Source organism: Calypte anna, chromosome 1, assembly GCF_003957555.1.
Source record: "Calypte anna isolate BGI_N300 chromosome 1, bCalAnn1_v1.p, whole genome shotgun sequence".
NCBI lineage: Eukaryota > Metazoa > Chordata > Aves > Apodiformes > Trochilidae > Calypte > Calypte anna.
In genome coordinates this window covers 46097553-46118723 of record NC_044244.1, presented here as the reverse complement: position 1 = coordinate 46118723, position 21171 = coordinate 46097553, and the positions used below count along the sequence as shown (strand labels likewise).

The 21171-nt window shown below is 39.1% G+C and overlaps 1 protein-coding gene across 7 annotated transcripts in view; it reads left to right on the top strand.

Moving 5' to 3' along the window:
* The first annotated feature begins 3164 nt into the window (after nucleotides 1-3164).
* The window catches only part of PIK3C2G (phosphatidylinositol-4-phosphate 3-kinase catalytic subunit type 2 gamma), a 203336-nt gene continuing 185329 nt past the window's right edge, over nucleotides 3165-21171 (top strand). For all 7 annotated transcript variants that reach the window (XR_003988979.1, XM_030469369.1, XM_030469368.1 and 4 more), the window contains exons 1-4: nucleotides 3165-3239; nucleotides 9690-10446; nucleotides 16460-16542; nucleotides 20110-20267. Coding sequence is in view for 6 of the 7 variants with exons in the window: in XM_030469369.1 (XP_030325229.1) it covers nucleotides 9787-10446; nucleotides 16460-16542; nucleotides 20110-20267 (901 nt within the window). In the remaining variant the exon portion in view is untranslated. The remainder of the gene's footprint in view (nucleotides 3240-9689; nucleotides 10447-16459; nucleotides 16543-20109; nucleotides 20268-21171) is intronic.

The window sequence follows — 21171 nt, the reverse complement described above, 5'->3', positions numbered from 1 at the left end:
GTTGTGCTGCCTGTGGTTCTCTTTAGAACTGGGTCACTGCCATCTGTCTAAAGCTTCTTCTAAACCATGGTTTCTTGTTTTGCATGAACCTTAAAGGAGAACGAAGTGAACCAGGTGTAGTTTGGTGCTCAATGTAGGGAATATATCTAACCCTAAAACTTCCTGTGTTTTCACTTTCCTGGCAAATGTGGTGAAAAGTTTATCTCTCCCTGTCTGCATTCATGGCTTTAGTTCATAGTGGTTTTGGCCAACTCATAGGCTATGGTGATGGATAGTACTATTTGTTGCTTTTCTGGTAGCCACCCTTTACTCCAAAGCACCAGGACATGACTATCTGTGTAGAGACAACTTTTTGTATATAGGATTTCCATGGGCTGTTAAATGAGTGGGGATGAGTAGAGCTCTCTCTTGCTTTTCTCTCTTCCTTTCCTAAGACTAAACTTGCCAGGTGATCCGATCTTACTGTGAGCTGGGAACATGTTCCTGGAAGAAACCAGCCACCTGTAGAAACCATTGTGCATGGATACTGACTCCTCTTCCTTATCTTCCCATGGGGTGTCCCTACTTCAGCACAATTTTCTCTTGCCCTCCCTGCCCTGGGCCTCACGGTTCCCCCTGACTGTACATGTGTTGTGCTCACCTCTGATGTGAAACACCATGCTGCTGGCTTCCTTCTTGCCAGCAATTTATTTCTGCACTTCAGAGGAAGACAGAGCAAGGCTGGGGAGGCCATAGGAACAAGAAGGCCAGGCTGGCCTGCCCAAAACAGTGGAAGGTAGAACAGACATCTAAGTCACAGCAACTACAGTGAAATTAATACCTTTGGTATCTCTGAGCAGGGTGTACATTTTTTGCTGTGGAAGTGCTACAGTGTGAGTATCTTGCCAAGCCCCAGTGGGCTCACCTCACCTGTTTAATCCTACAGGACCAGTGAACACCTTCTTCCCTATTGCTCCTGTGGTTCATAAAACATAAAAAACATTAGCAAAACCATCAGCAGGATAGTACAGGATTTGACACAGCAGGGAACAGTTGCTGTTGCAAGGATAATCTGTATGGGTACCCTTGATAGGGAAGGTACTTTGGGGTGATAGATGAAGCTGGATTCTCAGCACTGCAAGTGTGTCTTTGCTACCCAGTCACTGATGGACCAGTCCTTTTGCTGTGGGGAGCTGCTGTGAGCTCAGTTTCCATGTAGCAGTTTGCAAAAATGTTTTTTTACTTCAGGTAAGCAGTGTCTTTGCACTGTTTATTTGAAAGCTCCAGTAAATTACTCTGGGCTTTCATGCTGCAGGTAAAGTTTTAATGAAAACAGTAATGAATGCTTTGCTGGCATGCATAGGCAACCTAAGGATGCAGCCAAATTAGCTATCTAAGCAGATGCTTTATACCTTGAATTGTATAGAAGGAATGCTGTTCAGTTGCTTCAAAAATTATATACACAACCACAAACTGTTTTTTTGTAGAAGCCATATGTTTGGTTTTTCTATATTTTTGATTATTGTTGTAGGGTTTTTTAAAGCAAATATTTTGAATCGTACTGTGAGCAATTACAACGGTAAAATTCAAGTCAGTAGAAATATGTAAGAAGCTGCCCATGTGCAAGAATTTCAATGAAAATTCAGAAATACAGCACCATTTAAGATGCTGTAGTATTGCAATATGTGCACTATTGCAAATGTAAGCAAAACATCCTTGTGGAAAGGGAAATTAAAACAAGGCTGACAGTGTGTAAGTAAACTATTGTTTTGGCTTTAGGTGCCTGTATTTTTATACTTAAACAGGTATTAATTATTTTCTTTGATAAAGATAGTGGAGCTTATTCAGATGTTACACTAGGTTTAGACTATATAATAGCTTATAGTATCATGTATACTGGCTTATAGTATAAACCCGACATAAGGCTTTGTAATTTTGCTGGTTTCACTGAAGGCACTCCTGGCATCAATAAAATAAAAGGATTCAGTTCCCTACTTCACCTGAATACTGAACAAACCACTGAGCTGACACGCCATGTGAGCCAAAGATCCACTCACAGCAAAACCCAACAAGGAACTGGAATCACAGAATTGTCACAGTTGGAAAAGATGTCTAATAGCACTGTGTCCAACTGTCAACACCCCCACCCCCAATAAAATATAAATATCAATATCTGTATCACCCATTACAACATGTCCTGAAGTGCCTCATATATATGGTTTTTAAATACTTCTAAGGATGGTGATTCCATCACCTCCCTGGCCAGCCCATTCCAATGTCTAACTACTCTCTCAGTAAAGAATTCTTCCTCATATCCAGTCTAAACCTCCCCTGGTGCAACTTCAGCCCATTTCTTCTAGTATTATTTTTCACTTGATGACTTAAGGAGTGCAAGTGGGTCTTTAGGAGCCTAGAAGTAAGCTGGGGAGAGACTTTTTACAAAGGCATGGGACTATAGGGCCAGGTGTAATGGCTTTAAGCTGGGAGAGGGTAGACCTAGGCTAGGCATTAGGAAGAAATTCCTCCCTGAGAGGGTGGTGAGACACTGGCAGAGTTTGCCCAGGGAAGTTGTGGCTGCCCCCTCCCTGGAAGTGTTCAAGGCCAGGTTGGATGGGGTTTGGAGCAACCTGGTCTGGTGGGAGGTGTCCCTGTCTATACAGGGGGGGTTAGAACAAGATAATCTTTGAGGCCCCCTCCAACTCAAGCTATTCTATGAAGTTTATTACCATTTCCTTTTATCTCTTATGTAGTTGCTTAAGTATGGCTGTAAATTCATCTCCTAAGTTAGATTGCCTTCAAGCCAATCATAATATTAACAGCCCTCTAAGGCAGCATGGCCAGGCAACAGTGGCAAAGTCACTCTGGCTCTGTCACCCTGGCTCAGGGCCCCCAGAGTGGGTGAGCTCTGTGCTTTGGGGTGTTCTCTGCTCTCCCTCTGCTCTTGCATTCCTGTAGAGCCCCTGTGAACCACAACATGGAACAGGAGGGGATCTTAGAAAAGTGAGCTTGCTCATTAAATTTTCCATAAGTAAAAAACTATTGTAGCAGCTGGGGACCCTGTCGTACCAGTGTGCTGGTATCACAAGATTGTGGTTTTATATTTGTAGAGTCCGTGATATGAACAGTTTCTGGAAGGTCAACACACCCCATTGAATATACTGATATGACAAAGCTGGATTTCACAGAAGCCCTTGAGCAGGCACTCTGGACGGGGGAGACGAAAAGAATAACATAGGAAAACAAGAAAAAGATCACAGAAGGTAAGAAAAATGAAAGAAAACATCACAAAGTAAAATTTATAAGGCTGTATGAGCAAAAGCGTTGCTTTAAGCACTCGTCAGAATTGGGATGTTTGACTTTCAGCTAAAACTGTTGGCTAAAGCATTTGAACTCTTTTCTTGGGTCACTTAGGATTTATTAGGCATTAATATGTATGAATACCACATATATTAGGGTTTTTTAGATAAACATTTATATAAACATGTAAGTATGCACACATGTATGTATGAGTATACATGGATGTTACATACACATATTTATAAACATACATATATGAGAATGTGTGTGTACATGTGTGCATAGAGAAATAAAAATCTACCTGCTTGTTTTAACTCCATATTTTACAGTGGTTGTGGTAAGACTATTCTCTCTTTCAGCATTTAATTTTCTCAGCAATTTGATTTTTTAAAAGCTGTAAAGTAATTGCGTATGCCATAAAAAAAAACAACTCTCTGGTAATGTGTGTTGTTCCTTTTAGAGGATCAAAGTACAAAAGATGTTCAAATAAAAAGAGAGATTAAAATCCATAGTCTACGTTTAGTCATGGCTAGCTTTGCTGTCTGTGCTTGCAGACTGTGGAGGTTGATCTTTCACAAGAAGTATTTCAAAGCTCAAGAGGGTGTTGGTAACTTAGTAACTTTGTAAAGGATATGTAGGTGTTAGCAGAGCCTGTGAAAATATTTTTCTATGTAGAAAAAAAATGTTTTCTATTTATTTTCCCTTGAGAAGTGAAAACTTTACTTTCTCCTTCTCCCTTTTCTCTCTGTCCTTTCCCTGACTTGTTCTGTGTGAGTAAACAGAGTGAGAGTGTTTTCAGAATTGAAAAGACCTTTTGCCCTTTACAGAAAATGTCTCCCTATCCAGTAAATCATTTGACAGTATTCAGCCACTGTTTTGTATTTTTTGTAACTTTTAACTTCTCTCCCCAGCAGCATCTACTCTGCTTGGTTTTACTACAGAAGCAGGAAGGCACAATCCCTGCTTGATGAACCTTACAGGACCTGTTGTAAGAAAACCCACAGATCTTAACATCTTTTTGTACCAGAATTCTCATTCATCTGCTGCTTAAAAAGAACAAAAATCTTGACACTGATCACTTTGTTTACACCAGCCCATGGAAAAACTCTGTTGTACCCATGTAGCTGGTCCTTTGTCATTGCTTTAGTGCAGCAGTGCTTTGGAGCACTGATCTAGAAGAAGCAGTGCCACACCATCTTCAGACAGGACCTCAAAAATCACGAGTCTTTCCCACAAGGGGCAACCTTCTGTGATGATGATGATGGATATGATGGCATTCTGTGCAGCCAGACATCAAGCTTAATTGCCACTGTGCTTGACACCGTGATCTCTGTTCTTTTAGGGAAATGACAGTAGGTGGCACTGGAGAATAGCAACACAGATGGCTGGAGCTGTTACGAAATGGAGCTGTTTGCTCACCGGCTCTGTGTTCAGCCTGTTTTCTGGCCCCACGTATTGCTGAAACCCTTTGCTGCATTCCCTTGGCAAGCCTGTTATTACTCAAAGCCTCAAGGCTTCAGATGTAAGGGTACGATCTGGGAAAGCTCCAAACTCTGCGTGAAGCAACAGTGAGAGCAAAAGCCTGCTGAAGATGCCGTGTTTCATCTTGGGGTGTGTTACGGTGATTACTTTGCCAGCTTTTTACCCTCGGTTTTTTATCAGACACACTCACACATGTCTAAATGAAATACATGGTGATTTTTTCATCTGAGTGAAATCTAGGCTCCTGCCAGTTGGTGGAGTACCGAGAGTATCTAAAAGAAGGAAAGGAGGCATCCCGGGGAGTATAGAGTTTTCTTTGTCTCTAAAGGTTTCGTCCCACAAGCCAGCAAAAGAGGAGGAGACCATCCTTGGTAGTTCTGGGAGGAATGAGGGTAGAAAATGAGTCAGCAGTTTCCTGTCTACTACTCAGATGGGAAACAGACCCTAAAAGCCTCATAAAATCCTGATAATGTTCAGAGTTTCCAAAGGAAAAACTTTAACCACCTGGAAGGGGGGGGGAACACACATGTCCCAGCTAAATTTATTTTATGTGTAAAGCCTTCTGTGTTTGCTTGGGAATACGTGCTCTTTCCATGAGTATTTCCTTTCTTGTCTTGATCCTCCTCCTTTTACTCTGTCCAATCACCGTGGGACAAAGCAACATCGCTGCCATAACCTCAGAAATGGCAGCTCCTAAAGTCTGTGTGGTGCTCTCTCTCAGGATCGCTTCACAGTAATCACTGGCAATAATAATAATGCCACCAAAGAGTTTGTGGAGCAAGCTGACATTTTAAGGGCTGGAGAATATATGGGAAAAAATGTATCACCTTTCACCAAGTGAAGTAAGTTTTGTCCTTGGCTAGCTGCTTGTAAATCACCATGACATCATTAACAGCTTTTTGCTATACTTTGAAGGTCAGGGTTTTCCCTGTAATGCTTTATCAAATCATTACTTCATTCAGTTTATCAGATATATGATATCTGAGCTCTAATTATTAACTTTAAATGCGTTATCATAATCTGTTCAGTTTTACTGCGTGGCTTTGTATAACAAATACTGTTTTGTTGATACTGACACCCTCACAAGTTCTTTACTAATTTCCTGCTGGTTACAACCTTGGACTTTAGACTAGGAGACTTGGATGGAGGGCTTTTGTGTGAATCCTGAAGATCTACTTCAGTGGAACAATTTATACCTTTTTAAGGAATGGTATGAAGAGTAGAGACAAATGGTCCCTGAGGGAACACCCTCAATGTCCTGCATGAAACCGCCCCTGCTGCTCCTTTTATGGAGGATCCTGGGCTCCTTAAGGTCTAGGAGGATGTTTCTGACCAGTGTTGCATTTACTCCAGCTCTTCAGCAGGCCCTTAGCAGAGGAGCAAAGCTTCATCAGCCTCTGGAAAATACACCAGCGTAAGGGAGAGTCTTTCCTCATTTCCCCAATTCCACATAGCGAGGAATGAAAACCAGAAAGCCTCTCTGCCAAAGGAAATTTGTACTGTCCCCTTCTGTAAGCACAGCTAAAAGCTCCTTTCAAAGTGCACACTGCCAGGTAGAAAGGTAGAAGGAAGCTGCATGAAGAGGGAGTAAAATTTCTGAATCCTGCACTTGTGCAAAAGTCTTTCTAAGAGGCTGGTCTTTCCCTTGGAGAAGTCGTCTTGTTATTTTAAGCATGTTTGATACAAAAAAAAAAAAAAAAAAAAAAAAGGGTTCCCAAATTGAGAAAGAGGAGATGAGGTGTTACCTTTTTATTATTAGGGTTGTTCAGAATTTCCCTGGAGGGAGACGTGGGAAAGAATTATTACAGCATTAAACCAGTTCAACAGGAAAGAAAGCTTCTGACAAAAAAGTTACACCCCCTTCATACTGAAAGCACATAGGTCATCTGAATGTGCCTGTGAAACTGTAGGAGACTGAATTCTCTTCTGACAAATGATGTGTTTCAGGTAAGAGGTTGCAACAAATATTCTTATCGCTTAGCAAGCAGCCCAATTGTCTCCTCCTGGGCTACAGGAAGAGGTAAAATTGAGCCCTACAGTTTATCAAGGTTTTGTAATAGAATGCATATGCATGCTGAAGTAAAGAAAGTGTTTTTATGTGCTTGGACAGCAGCTACAACATTGTGAGCATTTGTGTGATGCTGTTGAATGTCCTGATTAGTAGTGAATATTTTACAGTAGTTGTTGTCCCTGAAGACCTCTGCTCTCATAGCCACAGGATTATGTGAAAACACGGATGTCATTTAAAAGAAAAAGGAGGACTTCTTAGCTGTAGGAGAAAAATTCAAATGCTCCAAAATTCAGAAACTGGGAAGCAAAGAAAATTAACCTGAAAACTCAATCCTTGTTTTGTTTTCTGTTTTTTGAAAAATATGTATTCTAAATGTTGCCACACTAATGATTTTTGAAAATTGAGTGTTACCAATGCACTTCGAGTGATTCAAATGGGTAATAGTGGCTGGCAAAGGGCCAGATACTTTCATGGAGACTGTTTGCTGTTCAGAAAAGGGTAAGGAGTTTGTCCAAACACAGAGCCTCATCTTGCTAACAAAGCTACCAGGTAGCACTTAACCCATAGAGATTTACAACACTGAAATGCTGAGTTTCCAGTCTAAATGGTTAGTTTTCATTGCAAGCCTATATGAAAGAGATGCAGTGCTACAACTGGTGCTGTACAAGTGCCTGCTCCTTGCAAGGCTCTCCCTCTGCTGTCATTGAGGCTGGGAGAGGAGCCCCTCTGCATGGTGAGGAGAACAGGGGGTGTACAGACAGCCTTTGGCACTATATGTGAACTGTCTGCTTTTAAAGACCACCAGGAATGCAGTGCTTCTTATGATCATTATGAAGAGTGTAGGAGGGGTAAACATTCATACACAGGTAGGTGGAGCTGGGCTCTATGTATGTGAATATCTGTGAGAGAAATGTGGGATTCTACACAGAAGCATTAGTGATAAATAAGCAAGGTTGGGTATTAGATATTTATGTGTCATTAGAAACAAGCTGTTTATGTTTCAGAAGCTGAAAATATTTTAGAAACAGTTGAAAGGGCATGGAAGGTATTTTGTTTAATAATACATAATATATTGATATCTTTATTCTCATAGATATAATTGTTTCTTTATTATTATATATTATTACATAATAATGTAACATAAATAATATTATGTAATATATAAATATTATAATATGTGCCTCTACTATAGACCTCCAGGTAGCCAAACCTTATTAAAAAATCATTTTTTATCTCATTTTTCCTGAAACATTCCAATTTTCAGGACAGAAAAAAGTACTAAAAGGCGTTATTCTTTTATTTAATAGATACATCCTTTTCTTTCTTGTTTTCTTTCTTTTCATTTAACTAATGTAGAAATGAGAAACAGAGCAAGTTGTAAATGGGGACAATTCCATTAAAAATTATTGCTATAATTGTTATTTTTTGCTGCAAAAATAGGTTGTCATCTTAATCTAAAAACAGAGTGAACTTCAGGATTCAGTCTGAGAGAACGGTGCAGAGACTGTAATCCATGCTTAGAGTACCATTCCAAGTGATATCCATAATTTTGACTCTCCAGCTTACTGTTACCTCATAAATGCTTTTTTCTTCCAACATGGTTAAAGCAAACCAAAGCACACAACACGTGGAATCACTAAGTTGAGAGCATGAAAGAGTAGTTCAGCCTCTAACTTGGAGATTTCATTTCAGCCTATTTAACGTTTCATTTCTCTTCTCGCTCCTCACTGTAGGTGACAGAAGCCCATGTCACCTGGAGTTTGACTTCAAATAAAACAAAAATAAATAACGTTGTGATGAATACCTTCTGTTGTAATATAGATTTTTATTGCAAGGCAAAATTATCTGGGCTAATACAGTATAGATCTTGAAGACATATTGAAAAATGCAATATGGGGGGCTAAGCTTTAGCAATTTTTGAGCACACATTTATCACATTAACTTTTTTTTCGTTCTGTGGAATACATTTTTTACTGAATTACTAAATCATATGTTTCTACTTCTTTTATATTATAAAGTACCCAGTGCAACTGTGTACTTTATGAAGTATTGCTATTCTGGGTCATTTGTGTAGTCATTTAGGCTACATCTATGTCAGTAAATTAAACAGGCCAAAGCCTTGAGGGTGAGTGGTTTGAAACAGATTTTGGTTTTAGAACTAAATTCTCTTCCTAAAGAAGTTACTGTGATGCTTACTGATAGCAGTCACCAGTACATGCTGCCCATCTGAACCATAAGCCTCCTCGACACATGCCTAAATAATACCAGGAAGTTTGCTAGTAACAGTATGAATGATGGTGAGCTTCTGAAGAAGCTCAGGCCCTTGCCTTTTTTTTTTATTTTTTATATATTTACTAAATATTTACTGATGCTTTGAAGTTATATATGTTTTGAAAAGCAAAGAAGTAAAATTATTTGTATTTGTTTTCCTTTACATATGCCATATCCAAGCTTTTGGATAGTGGTAGTGTTTTGCATATTAATTGGAGATCCATGCCCTCTCAGCTCTTTGAAATTTCTTCACCTGATTACATTAGGATAAAAAATAGTAGAAGATGAAAGAATTTGGGAAGGGAGGTAAAAGGGGGGGAAAGAGGAAGATGTGAATGAAACTGCCAGTGACCACTAATACAAATCTTCCCTACTTGGCTGCTTTTTATTCTAGCATTTTGTGCTATTTAAGTGTACAATAATGGAAATAATACAGAAATTTTCTTTTATTATTATATATATATATATTTTTTTTTTAAAGTCTGGTCATAAGGATCAGGTGAAAGATTATTGAAACTCCAGATAAAGAACATATGTCTACCCTGTGGATAAATCTCTAAAGCAGAAAAAGACCAAGAAGTGCTGCATGTACTGCTTTCATTATATTATATAATTTTTGGTTCAACTTTTATAATGTGCTTCATTTTAGGGGGTATATAGCTCCAGTTCTGAACATTGTTCTCTTGACCTTGGAACTTCTGTAAGACATCCGTGAGGATTAATAAAAGCAAACAGAAGAATCATCCATGGCATACTTTGGGATGGTGCCTTTCTCACACAATGAATTTTGTGAAGGACAGGCTGGGGATCCTGCATCTTACCTAACATGCCATTCTGGTTCTGACAGAGAGGTCCGCCTGGGATTTGACCAAATAGTTGAAGAAGTCAGCAATGAATTTTTTTTTTATGGTTCATCACATTCTCATCATCATGAAGAAATATTTTTCCCATCAGATGTCTTTGGTCTGAATGTGCCTGAGCAGCAGTTTTGTGGGCAACCTCCAGTTATTTATGGGGAGCTTTACCCTGGAAATCCCGACTCTCACTGGCAACAAGGCACAGTGCCACCAGCAGTTGGCTTCAGATCTTCTTTACTCCCTGAGTACAGAAACTTCTCTGTAGGAGATCCTTACGCCTACCATCAAGAGAGGGAAGTCTGCAGAGGGAATGGTATAACTCCAGTCCCAAATGTATTTGGTTCAAGTGTGGAAAGAGGCAACAGAAATCTGAATTTTCAGCTGGGCTTTGATGGTGTAGATACTCGGAGTCCCGTTTTCTTAGATAACTCTCCATCTGGACCAGAAGTGAGAGATGGAAGTGGAAACAGGGAAGCCTGCTTAGCTGACACTTCCAGAAGATGGGAAATAGGTCCTGCCTGGCTCCACAGCTCTGGACATGACAGAGAGGTATTTAAGTTTTCTCACATTAACAGTGCTTGAAGTTCTTGATTTTTGTTTGTGTCCTTGCATTTTGTGTATTTGCTCAGACTGATGAAACATGGGTTAGAAGTACTTTATTTAAAGACCTGATGAAAAACAAAACAAATTAAACAAACAAAAAGGTTTCTTTGTTTGAGCAAAACCAAAAATTGTGCTCATGTAGAGAGTTTTTGTCCTGCGTCTTACAATTCAGCTATCCAATAGCAACTGCAAGACTACTTATTCAGATGTTGTCTGGTCTTTACTAGAGATGCAGGGAAGTGTCAGCGATATTTTCCAATAATTGTGTAACTTGATTTCTTGGCAGTGTTTTTGTACCACAGTATTTTTGTACCATTATGAGGAAAATGCCCTGAAACAAACAGTACATGATTTTCTATGAGATTTCTGTACAGTATGACAACCTCTGAGCATCCTTTTTCTTTGATTCTAACATCAGAAGAGAACCCAGCAGACCATAAACTACAACTATTGAAGGGAAGGTGCCTACTCTGGCTAGCTAATGAGGATTTTGTACTGGCAGAATCTGTGTCCTACCTTTTTTATGTTTTAGCCAATTTATAATTAAAATGTCAATACATTTCTGCAACTTACCTACTAAAAAAGACTTAATTTTAAAGCAGTAGGGCCAGTTTTTTGCCTAGTATAAAATATCTCGATTGTTTCTTAAAAATTTGCCATTTTACACCAGAAAAAAATCTAGATTATGGTCTAAAATTCTGCAGTTGGCTTGTTTTATAGATCATTGAACCATAAAACTACCACAGAGGGGTGAGTATAGATATCTATTTGAAAAGGTGTGTTTGAAAGAGGCAAGGTAACAAATTTGTATGGGCTAATATGAAATCTGAGATCCAAAATAACAGTACATTATGCTGAATCTGTTTTTCTTTTGACACAAATTATTGGGTCTGTGTCTAGTTTGACTGACATATTCTGATCCTGAGAGGTGAAACGTACCATATCCTGCCTTAACCATCTTCTGCATGTACTTATGTGTTCATATGTAATTATTTTCTAAAAAGCTGGTTCTTATGACATACAGTCTGTCTTTAGCTGCCCTTTTTAAGCAAATACTTTATCTTTTTTCCTCCTTTCATCAGGTGTTCATAGCTCTGCTCATGGTTTTGCTGTGTTTTTTCTAACGATGTCTTTTGGGACTGACATGACTCTAATGTTGTATCTCTCATTTTCCTCCTTTCAAAATCCTGACATAGAGAAGGAAAAAGAAAGTGATAAATGCTCCCTTTTCCTCTAGTCCTTGTTAGCATTCTGAATCATTATAGGAATCTTGAAATAGCCTAGGGGATACCTCTTCACTGTGAATATTAAGACAGTTTAGTTTTACCTCCTGCTTTTTAACTTCAAGAAATCACATTATTATAAACAAAGGGGAGGAGCTCTGTCATTGACTTGTTTCTATGTATGTGAATAGGGAGAACTATGGAAGTAAACATGTAGACCCAGCCAGATGGGGAGGCAGCAGGAGAAAATAAATCTGAGGACAAGAACTCTCAAGGCTAATCCTGGGCACCACATATTGGAAGTTAAGGGATGAATACAAAAGAGGAGGGGATAAATAGATGGCAAGAAAAGAAGTTGTTTATGCGTTTTACTTATGACAGGAAAACTAAAACATGCTGACATCATGATGAAAAGAGCAAGCCTTTCATGAGAAAAATAGGAAATAATGGGATACAAGTGCAGAGGAGGAGATTAAATTGTGATATGGGAACCAGAGGTGCTAGAGGAAGTAGGCTATAAGAACAGGCACAAACACTTCTGTGATGGAGGAGGAGAGAATTATAGAGGAAGGAAGAGAAGTGAGTGCGTCAAAGGCAACTCCAGTTGAATGTGTGGGAGGATTTAAGTCTGGGAAGTATTTGAGCTTTTTAGCTAGAAGAGGAAGAAATGAGAGAGAGGAGAGAACTGATTTGTAGTAGCAAAGTTAGTGTGCTCACAGGAATTCCTGCAGGGAGAAGCAGCCGTGTCAGGCTAGAAAGAAAGTCAAGGCAAGGGGCAGGGCAACTGAACCTTGAAATGGTAAGAAAGGGAAAATAAGAGTGAAAGTAAATGGAGAGAAGGAGGGGCTAAAAATGTCTATAAAGATGTAACTCATTGCTTCTGGACTGTGAGTTATGGAAAAGAAAAGAAAGGCTGCAGGGTGACAGGGCTGATGCCAAGTGAGACTGTCAGAATGGTTGGAAAAGTGGAGCACTGCAGCAGAAGAAAGAGAATGAACACAGATTGGATTAATGAGGTCCAGGATGAGTAAATGGTGCATCTGAGTATTAGATGATGAGAACCAAGACTGCAGACAAAGTGAAATGGAAAGCATACTGAAACATGAAGATTAGCATTGAGATAGGTAGTAGGTATGAAAGATGAAATATTTGCATTGCTGAAATCATTAATGTCATTCTGATCAATGCTCTGGGATGCAGCTGCATGAATATGTCCAGTGTAATAAAGGAAATAATAATTTAATCTGGTTTTGTCATCACCAAGTTCAGAAATCCGAAAGAAACCGCCTTCGTAACATCCCTGTGAAAAGAGGTTTCTTTTCCTCCATATTAGAAAGAAAATTGAAATACAGCCTAAAAAATGTTCAATAGATTACACTGCTGCTCTGTCTATGTTATTCAGGATCTAATGTTTCCAGAGTAACTAACAAGACCCACTTCTTCTTCACCACTTCTTTACCAGGTCTAATCATCAGACCACACGATTTCTGTTTGGGTGCTGCAGAAATGAGAATTACACTGCCTGTTTGGGAAGGATAGTTCAGGAGACTTGATTAGCATCATGTGAGAAATTTGTAGATGGTGGGAAAGCTGCCCAGCAGAGAAGAATCGGGGGGGGAGGGTGGCTGGTTGACATCTTGCTGAACATTTTCCAGCAGTGTGCCCAGGTGGCCAAGAAGACCAATAGCATCCTGGCCTGTATCAGAAATAGTGTGGCCAGTTGGACTAAGGAACTGATGGTGCCCCTGTACTCGGCTCTGGTGAGCCCAGAGCTTGAATACTGTGTTCAGTTTTGGGATCCCCACTATAAGAACACATTGAGGTTCTGGAGCTAGAGAAGGGCAATGAAGCTTGTGAAGGATTTAGAGCACAATTCTTATGAGGAGTCTGAGGGAACTGGGGTTGTTTAGTCTGGAGAAAAGGAGGCCACAGGTACCTGAAAGGAGGTTTTAGTGAGGTGGGAGCTGGTCTCTTCTCCCTAGTAACAAGCAACAGGACAAGAGGAAATGGCCTCAAGTTGTGCCAGGGGAGGCTTAGATAGGATATGAGAAGAAAAATCTTCACTGGAAGGATTATCAAACACAGGAACATGCTACCCCTGGAGGTGGTTGAATTGCCATCTCTGGAGGTGTTGAGAAGATGTATGGATGTGGTGCTTAGCAGCAAGGTTTAGCACTGAAGTTGCTAGAGTTAGGATAATGGTTGGAGTCTATGATCTTAAAGGTCTTTTCCAACCAAAATAATTTGATGATTTTATCACTTGCCTACACCTGTGCCACTAGAACTAATTTTAGTTAGCAATGGTATATTGATTTTTCTGTGTAGACTATTACGAGCCTACATGGGATGCATATTTGACATTAGGATTCACTCAGAAATGCTGCCAGCAAAAAATCATAGAGGCAGAGAACTCCAGTGTTACTTCTGTTTCCTGCTTTAGAGTGTCCTCTTTCCAACTTTTTCTGTCTTTTTTTGCCTTCCTTTAGTAAATAGTTAATCGCAGTCTTCTTTGCCAGGAGCTGGAGTATCCACACCATGTTCTTGTGGCCAATCATCCTTTCCCATTCTTGGTCTCTCCTTGCTTAGTTGCTCTCCATCCCTCATTCCTCAGTTCCCTGATGCAGTTTTGCTTTTAATATTTTCAGTCTCATTCAGTGCAATGTCCCAGCTTCTTCTTTTCTTACCTATGGTCTAGTTTTCTTAGCTATTCATTTATCCACTTTCTTTTTCTTCCATGCACTTTATCCTGGGCACTGGACCTGCTGTGTAATGACAGAACTGTGGATGGAAAAGTCACTTCTTTGTGTTACGGGAAGCAGTGGGTTTCCAGCCTACCCCCCGAGGGAGTCTCCTTTCAGAGCTCCTGTTGTGAAGTCTTAAATTGTCCCACCTTGGGAGCATAGGGATTGGGTGGTCTTTAGCTGTATAGAGTCCCTGTCAGTCTCCAGGTCCTTCTTCTGGCTCTTCTCCTTCTGCAGCTTCTTCACCAGCACCTTGGCACCACATCTAGACCACAGCTCCCTCCAGCAAAACCACTTCTGTCTCCACTCTAAATGAGAGGCACAAGACAATCCCTCAGCATCCTAAGGGAAACCTGGGCTGCAGCATCCTTCCTCTGAGTCAGAGTTTCTGCTGTCCAGTTTCTGCACCCTGTGATGGAGGTTTCACTCTGTGGCACATTTCCACCATCACTGCACAGTTCTCAGTGCAGGAGCTGTGTTCCCTTTGTACCCCAGCTACAGCAACTGCTGGAACTTTGGCTGCTGTGCTCTGGGAGATGCAATCCTGCTCCAGGCCCTAGAGCTCACCCACAAACAGAAATTGTATATCTGAGCTTGTTTGGGTTTGTGTTCCTCCAGCTGGAGTTTAGGGATACCCAACATGTCTTTTTGTAAAACATGTCAGGTTTTTGTAAAACTGATGTGAGTGGTCAGGAATGGTTTTTTTGTTTTTGTTTTGCTGTCGTGAGGTGGTGTGGGTTTTTTTTTTTACTTCATAATTTTGGGAAACTATTGCTGTTACCAAATATCTCATAATTTCTAAATAGTGAACCTCCTGCAGCTTTATTACTGTCCACTGAGATGAATTGTACAATAAGTGTCCAACCAAGGTGGAAAAAATTGGTGCTGGTGGTGCTATGCTTTCAGTGTCTTTTGAAGGAGGTTCAGCAAATTTTCAGCATTTCTTAGAATCATAGAATTAATAATTTTTATAATTAAATTTAATTTTACTTTCTTATTCCAACCCTAAGGGTTATCCAGTGCTTTTTTCTCCCATACTTTGGAATTTTCCTTCTACTGATGATGTCCCCTTATTACCTTTAAGTTTCATAAGTTTTCTTCTAATACTTGTGCTAATTGTGATTAGTGAAAATGCTACATAGAATGAAACCCAAGACTAATGGTATCTTTAAAAGATACCATTTGTAATTTCTGAGCTTTCATTCTGTCGTTGTAATGTCCCCACTAGTCAGACCTCAACAAACCTGGCCATGTGTCATTAGTTGCTTCTCTTTCTGAGGGGTTTAAAAGTTAGTGTCTCTATATACAGCAATAAATGGGCTTGCAGATATACTAGTATTAGGCTTTTCCCTGATGGTAGTGTTCTGACTGAAGAGTACTACAACAAATGGATGAGGTGGTGCTTCGACCCAAAATAGTGGCTCAGACCTGTGTTCTCCAAGTTTAGAGGAAATATTTGGGGATTTTTTATGCTAGACAGAGTACTCTGTCTTCTTATTGTTTGTCTTAGGGACTTACTTGACAGATTATTGGAGTTTGAAAGGATGCTGAGCTTCCTTCCAGTACAGAAACAGAAAAAATAAGGATTAAAACTCAGTGCAACATAAGCTACAGTTTGTCCCCTCTCCCTTTTGTAAATGAAGCATAAATCTTCCGTACTTAAGAGTTGCCTGGGCTCTGACACTAGGTAAATTTTGAAAGCTTTGTCTGGAATTCCTTACATTCTGCACACAGCTGAGAGGGTGGGGGGTGGAATTTTTAAACCCAGGGCAAATGAGGCTTTGTTGGCTCTGTTTTTTCTCTGAAAGAATTTTGAGTGCAGTAAAACCGGTGTTATTTGTGCTTATTTGAAGCTCCATCAAGTCAGGGGAGGGTTGATAATGTATGAATGTTGGTTCTTATGGAACCAAGTGTAAAGTTGGCCCTTTGCTTTCCTGCTTCTGTTATCTGAATAACTGAGCTCTGTTTCTTCTGGTGTTATTTTGGTATTTTTAGGCTACAGGTTGGTCTGTCCAGCTGGTTGAAGCAATTCAAGGAAGTAATGAAAACACAGTTGCTTTTTGCAATGCAGTGGAGAAGTAAGTAATGAAAAAAACTTTATTCAGCCAACTATGACATTTCATTTATTTATATTAATTGAACTGGGTTATAATAATTGTTCAGGAATTCCCTGTATTTCTGAACAGTGCCATAATTGCAATATGTGCTTAAAATATGGAATGCTCCTAATTTTTGTTTAAAGATCAAAATCCACAAAGGAATGTTAATTCCAAATTTTTTTCCTGCCTTAGCTGTCCCCTTTATCAGTGATAAGTACATTTATCTCTTTGGTATCAATGGTGCATGGTACTTAAGATTAATTTTCTATAACTGTCTTGGACAATATTAGTACCTGTCTAGCTTAGAGCAGGAAAAGAGAGTTGAAGGAAGTGACTGACTTGAGAACAGAATTACTACTTACTCTCATGATGAAAAGTGAGGCTTAGCAAGCAACAAAAACACCCTTTAATCATTGTTTACTATTGCAGTTAATAGTGTGGCTTAATGGGCCAGAACTTTTTAAACGTAATCATTTCTGGAAGCAGAAATTGTGTTGCAATCCAAGAGCACTAAGAAATACAAGTTTTTAGACCATCTGTGCAGCTTCATTTTCCTTTGTAGATATGCACTGATCAAACTATCAAGTTTGCAAAATTGCAAAAATGCAATCCAGAAAACTTGCTGGAAAATGGAATGCTGCTTTTCTTTTTTTTTTCTTCGCTTTTTTTTTTTTTTTTTTTTTTTTTTTTTTTCTTTTTTTTTTTTCTTTTTTTTTTCTTTTTTTTTTTTTTTTCATTTAGGCTTCAGTGGATTGACTATATTCAAGGTCAGCCAAGTCTGTTTCTTTAAAAAGAAAAAAAATCTTAAAAACAGTTTGATATTGCCTTCATAGTAACAATGAATATATTATATATTCATATGGGGTGGATGGTCAGCTTTAAAATATACTCATTCACGTGTCTGTTTCCTATTTTTCCACACTTCACCACTCTGAACCCCAACTTAGTTCTAACATCAGATGCATAAAGGCATGTTCCACATGACAGGAATTCCTTTCTAATTCCAGATCGTTTTAATATCCAAACATTCTGCATTTAACTTTGCACTCTAATTATATGAAATGTTTTCTATTGATTTTTTTTTCTGAATAAATGAGTTTATTTACAGGGCTAAAAAGATAAATAGAATTAAGCTATTCCTATTTTGCAGTAAGTCATTTAGTTTGCAGCCCTAGTAAATCCTCTCAAAAAGAAAATCAGAACCTTTGCTTTTCTTCTATCGAATATATGGGAAAGCATTCTTAAGACAAAATGTCACAGCAAACAGACAAAAAGTCATAAATTTGCAAATAAATAATATACTCAGTCATGCCAAATAAGTAGCCCTGCAGACTCCAAAGAATCTCAATAACTGGTAGTTTTATACATCAGAGGGAGGATGTATAATTCAAACTGTGTCAAGCAGACTTGCACTGCCAGCATGAAGCACAAATAGAAAGCCATCATGCTTTTCTCTAGGCAATATTTGTACAGGTAGCACTCTATGATTGAAATATTTCTTTGTACACAACTGTAAAGCAGTTTTCAAAATCTCTTTATCAAATTACTTCTACAATTATGAGTGTAGCTATAGTTAGCCATCATCTACAGGTGGCTCCAAAATACATTCGAAAGGGAATTTGATAGCAGAAGATGCCAAGCTGATAGTCTCAGGGCTCAGTGCTGCAATATGCAGAGTTCCTCCATTTCATACTGACTTCAAGGATGTGCTCTGCACGGCAGAGAAGTACATCGCATTCTGAAATGCTATGAAGTAGCACCTCTTTATAAATGTTAGTATTTTCTACATCCACTGAGTTGTTGAAGGATGGAAAGCAAGGAGCACACTATTTTCCACGTGTAATACTTGCGTACTACTTCAGTTATGCCCTGGAAGGTCTTTCAAAATTTACTGATGGGCACATTTCACCCACATTCTCAGACCAGAAGTCCTTTAATCACTTGAAAACAATAGATGGCTATAAATGAGCAACACTTTCCAGAATGGGATGCATTTTTATCTGAAAAACATAAAAAGCAAATATGTGTCCCCAGAGTATCCTAAAATATGGATAGTGTGGAGCTAGGGAAGGAGGTGAGGTTTATTTAGTTTTGAAATGATTGCTGGTAAGTTGAGGAGGTGATTCATGTCCCATGTGTGTATATTATTTAATATTGTTTAATGGTGTAGAAAGGGTAGTAAACTTGCCAAGCCTGAATAGAAATATAGAAACAGGTTACAAGAGTGAATTTGGTGATAGGGGAAAACTTTATGTTGGCCTTGCTAGCAAAGAAAATACGCTGACATCTACTACATAGGGGAGGAGCCAAAGCAGCCTCTGTACTATAATGATTTTTTACTATGAGTATAAATTTATCTCAAGTACTGGAAGTATTGTCAAGCCCCATTTCTTCCTACCTCACTGAAACATCATGCCCCCTGGTTTTCATTATAAGAAATGAGCTGCTTCATTGGCTTATTAATTTGGAAGCCTAAGCTTTTATTCCTTCTCATGCTATAGAAATACATGGCATAAAAGAGGAGTTCATACTTTTGTTTAGGAGCCTTGGGCAGCAGTCTTGAAATAGGAGGTAATGCAGTAATGAAGAACATGTGAAAGAGCTATGGCTCAAAATGTGCTGTAATCAGAGACAGGATTAAGTGCTTCCAACTCAGAAGTTACAAAATGCCACTTGAACTAACAAACAAAAAAGAATGGGTACAGGATGTTTGAGTTTTTACTGCTAAAATATTCAGGCCAATTAGTGAAATGTAAAGCTTCATCTGGTTCAATATGTACCCTTACCTGCCTCTGCAAAGTGTATTTGCTTAAAAAGCAAGTTTAGTCTGAGCTGACAGCTGTAATACCTGTGGGCACTGTTCATTAGGAAATGGTACCTCAGGAGGAATTAGTTTCTGCAAGTCTTTGGTAATTGGAAGGAAGAGGAGCAATATATTCTATAGGTAGTTGTATATAAGATCAGAGGAACTCAGTGACTGTAACAGTTATTGCTCTCTACAGACATTTACATGAACACCCAGGGTTTTAGTAATGAGGATTTCAGACTGGATTCTGGAACATGGTGAAAATAGGAACTTCTTAAGATTTTGCATAGAAAGCATGTTCCTGTAGTCATTTTGACCAGCTAGCTGAAGCTGTTTGTGCATTTGCTTATGGTCTTTTTTATGTTAAAACTTATTTGAGCACCTTATTTCTCCTGTGCTCAAGTTATTGACATCACTGTACACTGCAGTCTATGTTTAAACTCCTTTTGGCTTCACTGAGGTCAAGCTAAGCAGTTATTCTGTGAAGTTCATGAACATTTTACTGTTGGTTTCCCCACTAAGTAAAAGATTTAGTTATATGCTGACTGATGTGTAGTTATTTCACCAATGTATGGAATCAAAGTTTGGGTTGCTACAATTTCCCACTCTGCACAAAATACAATTCCTAACAGCTCACTGGGTATTATTAGCAGTAGTATCTTGTAGATTTTTTGTTTTGCTCTCAGAAAAGACCTGAAATGCATACCTATTTAGACATAATCTCATCATATTCCTTTTAGAATAAGAAATGCCTATCCTGCTTTTGACTCGAAGACAAACACTGGGAAAATCTGGAGTGTTGCAACAAGGTTCCCAGACCATATCCTTGGTGAATCAAAGTTCAGAATCAGCATTTGGACAGATTCTTCACCATATCCCCTGCTTCTTACAAAACATGGTAAGTGATTGAGGTGTCCATACCCTCCCACAGTTCTGTGCCAAGATGATAACAAAACACATTTGTCACCTGAAAGGACACTTGAAGGGCAAGGCTTACATCTTGAGTGCATACTTCGTTTAATATTTCCAGCATATTTGCTGTTAAATTAAAATCACATTAAATATCAGTCTTTGTTAATGTGTAGATCTCTCTTTTAAGCACAGCTGAGACCAATTTTGGCAACCAATGACCAAATGAGCCAACCTTCAGACTCTGATTTTGAAGAAATTTAGGAAGAAGAGGGGCTAGTCCCCATGAAGTCATGGAACTTTTCACAGCCTTCTCTTTGTTTCTAAATCCAAGACTTATGAGTTTCAGTCACCAAGACTCCTCTGTACCCAAGGCTATTTACAAGTCAGGGGAAGTACATGTCCATCATAAATTAAACAGGAGAGATTCCAACTAGGTACAAGCAAAAGGAGAATAATTAAGAATTGGAACAGTTTTCCCATGGAGGCTATGAAGTCTCTGTCCTTGGAGATTTTTAAGATCCTGTGGGACAAAACTATGAACAAGCTTATCTGAATTCAGTGTTCACCCTCTGGGAAGGAGTCTGGATTTAGGTGGACCTGCTGAGATCCTTCTTAGCCTGAATTATTCTGTCACTGGTGTCTGTGGCAAACTGCCACTGCTCCAGTGCATCTGTGGTGAACAGGACAATCTTTGATCCCAGCTGTGATAAGTTTGAACTCCTAAGCCATATAAGCAAAAATTTTAAAAAAATTAAAATAAATTCCACCACCTCGCTCTCTTCGTGTGCTGCTTCATTAAGTGATATTCTTTTTTAATTAATATTTTCTTCAGCTGTCGAGGGATTATTTGGCTGTAGCAGGCTTATAATTAGCTTATCTGATGAGCTGGA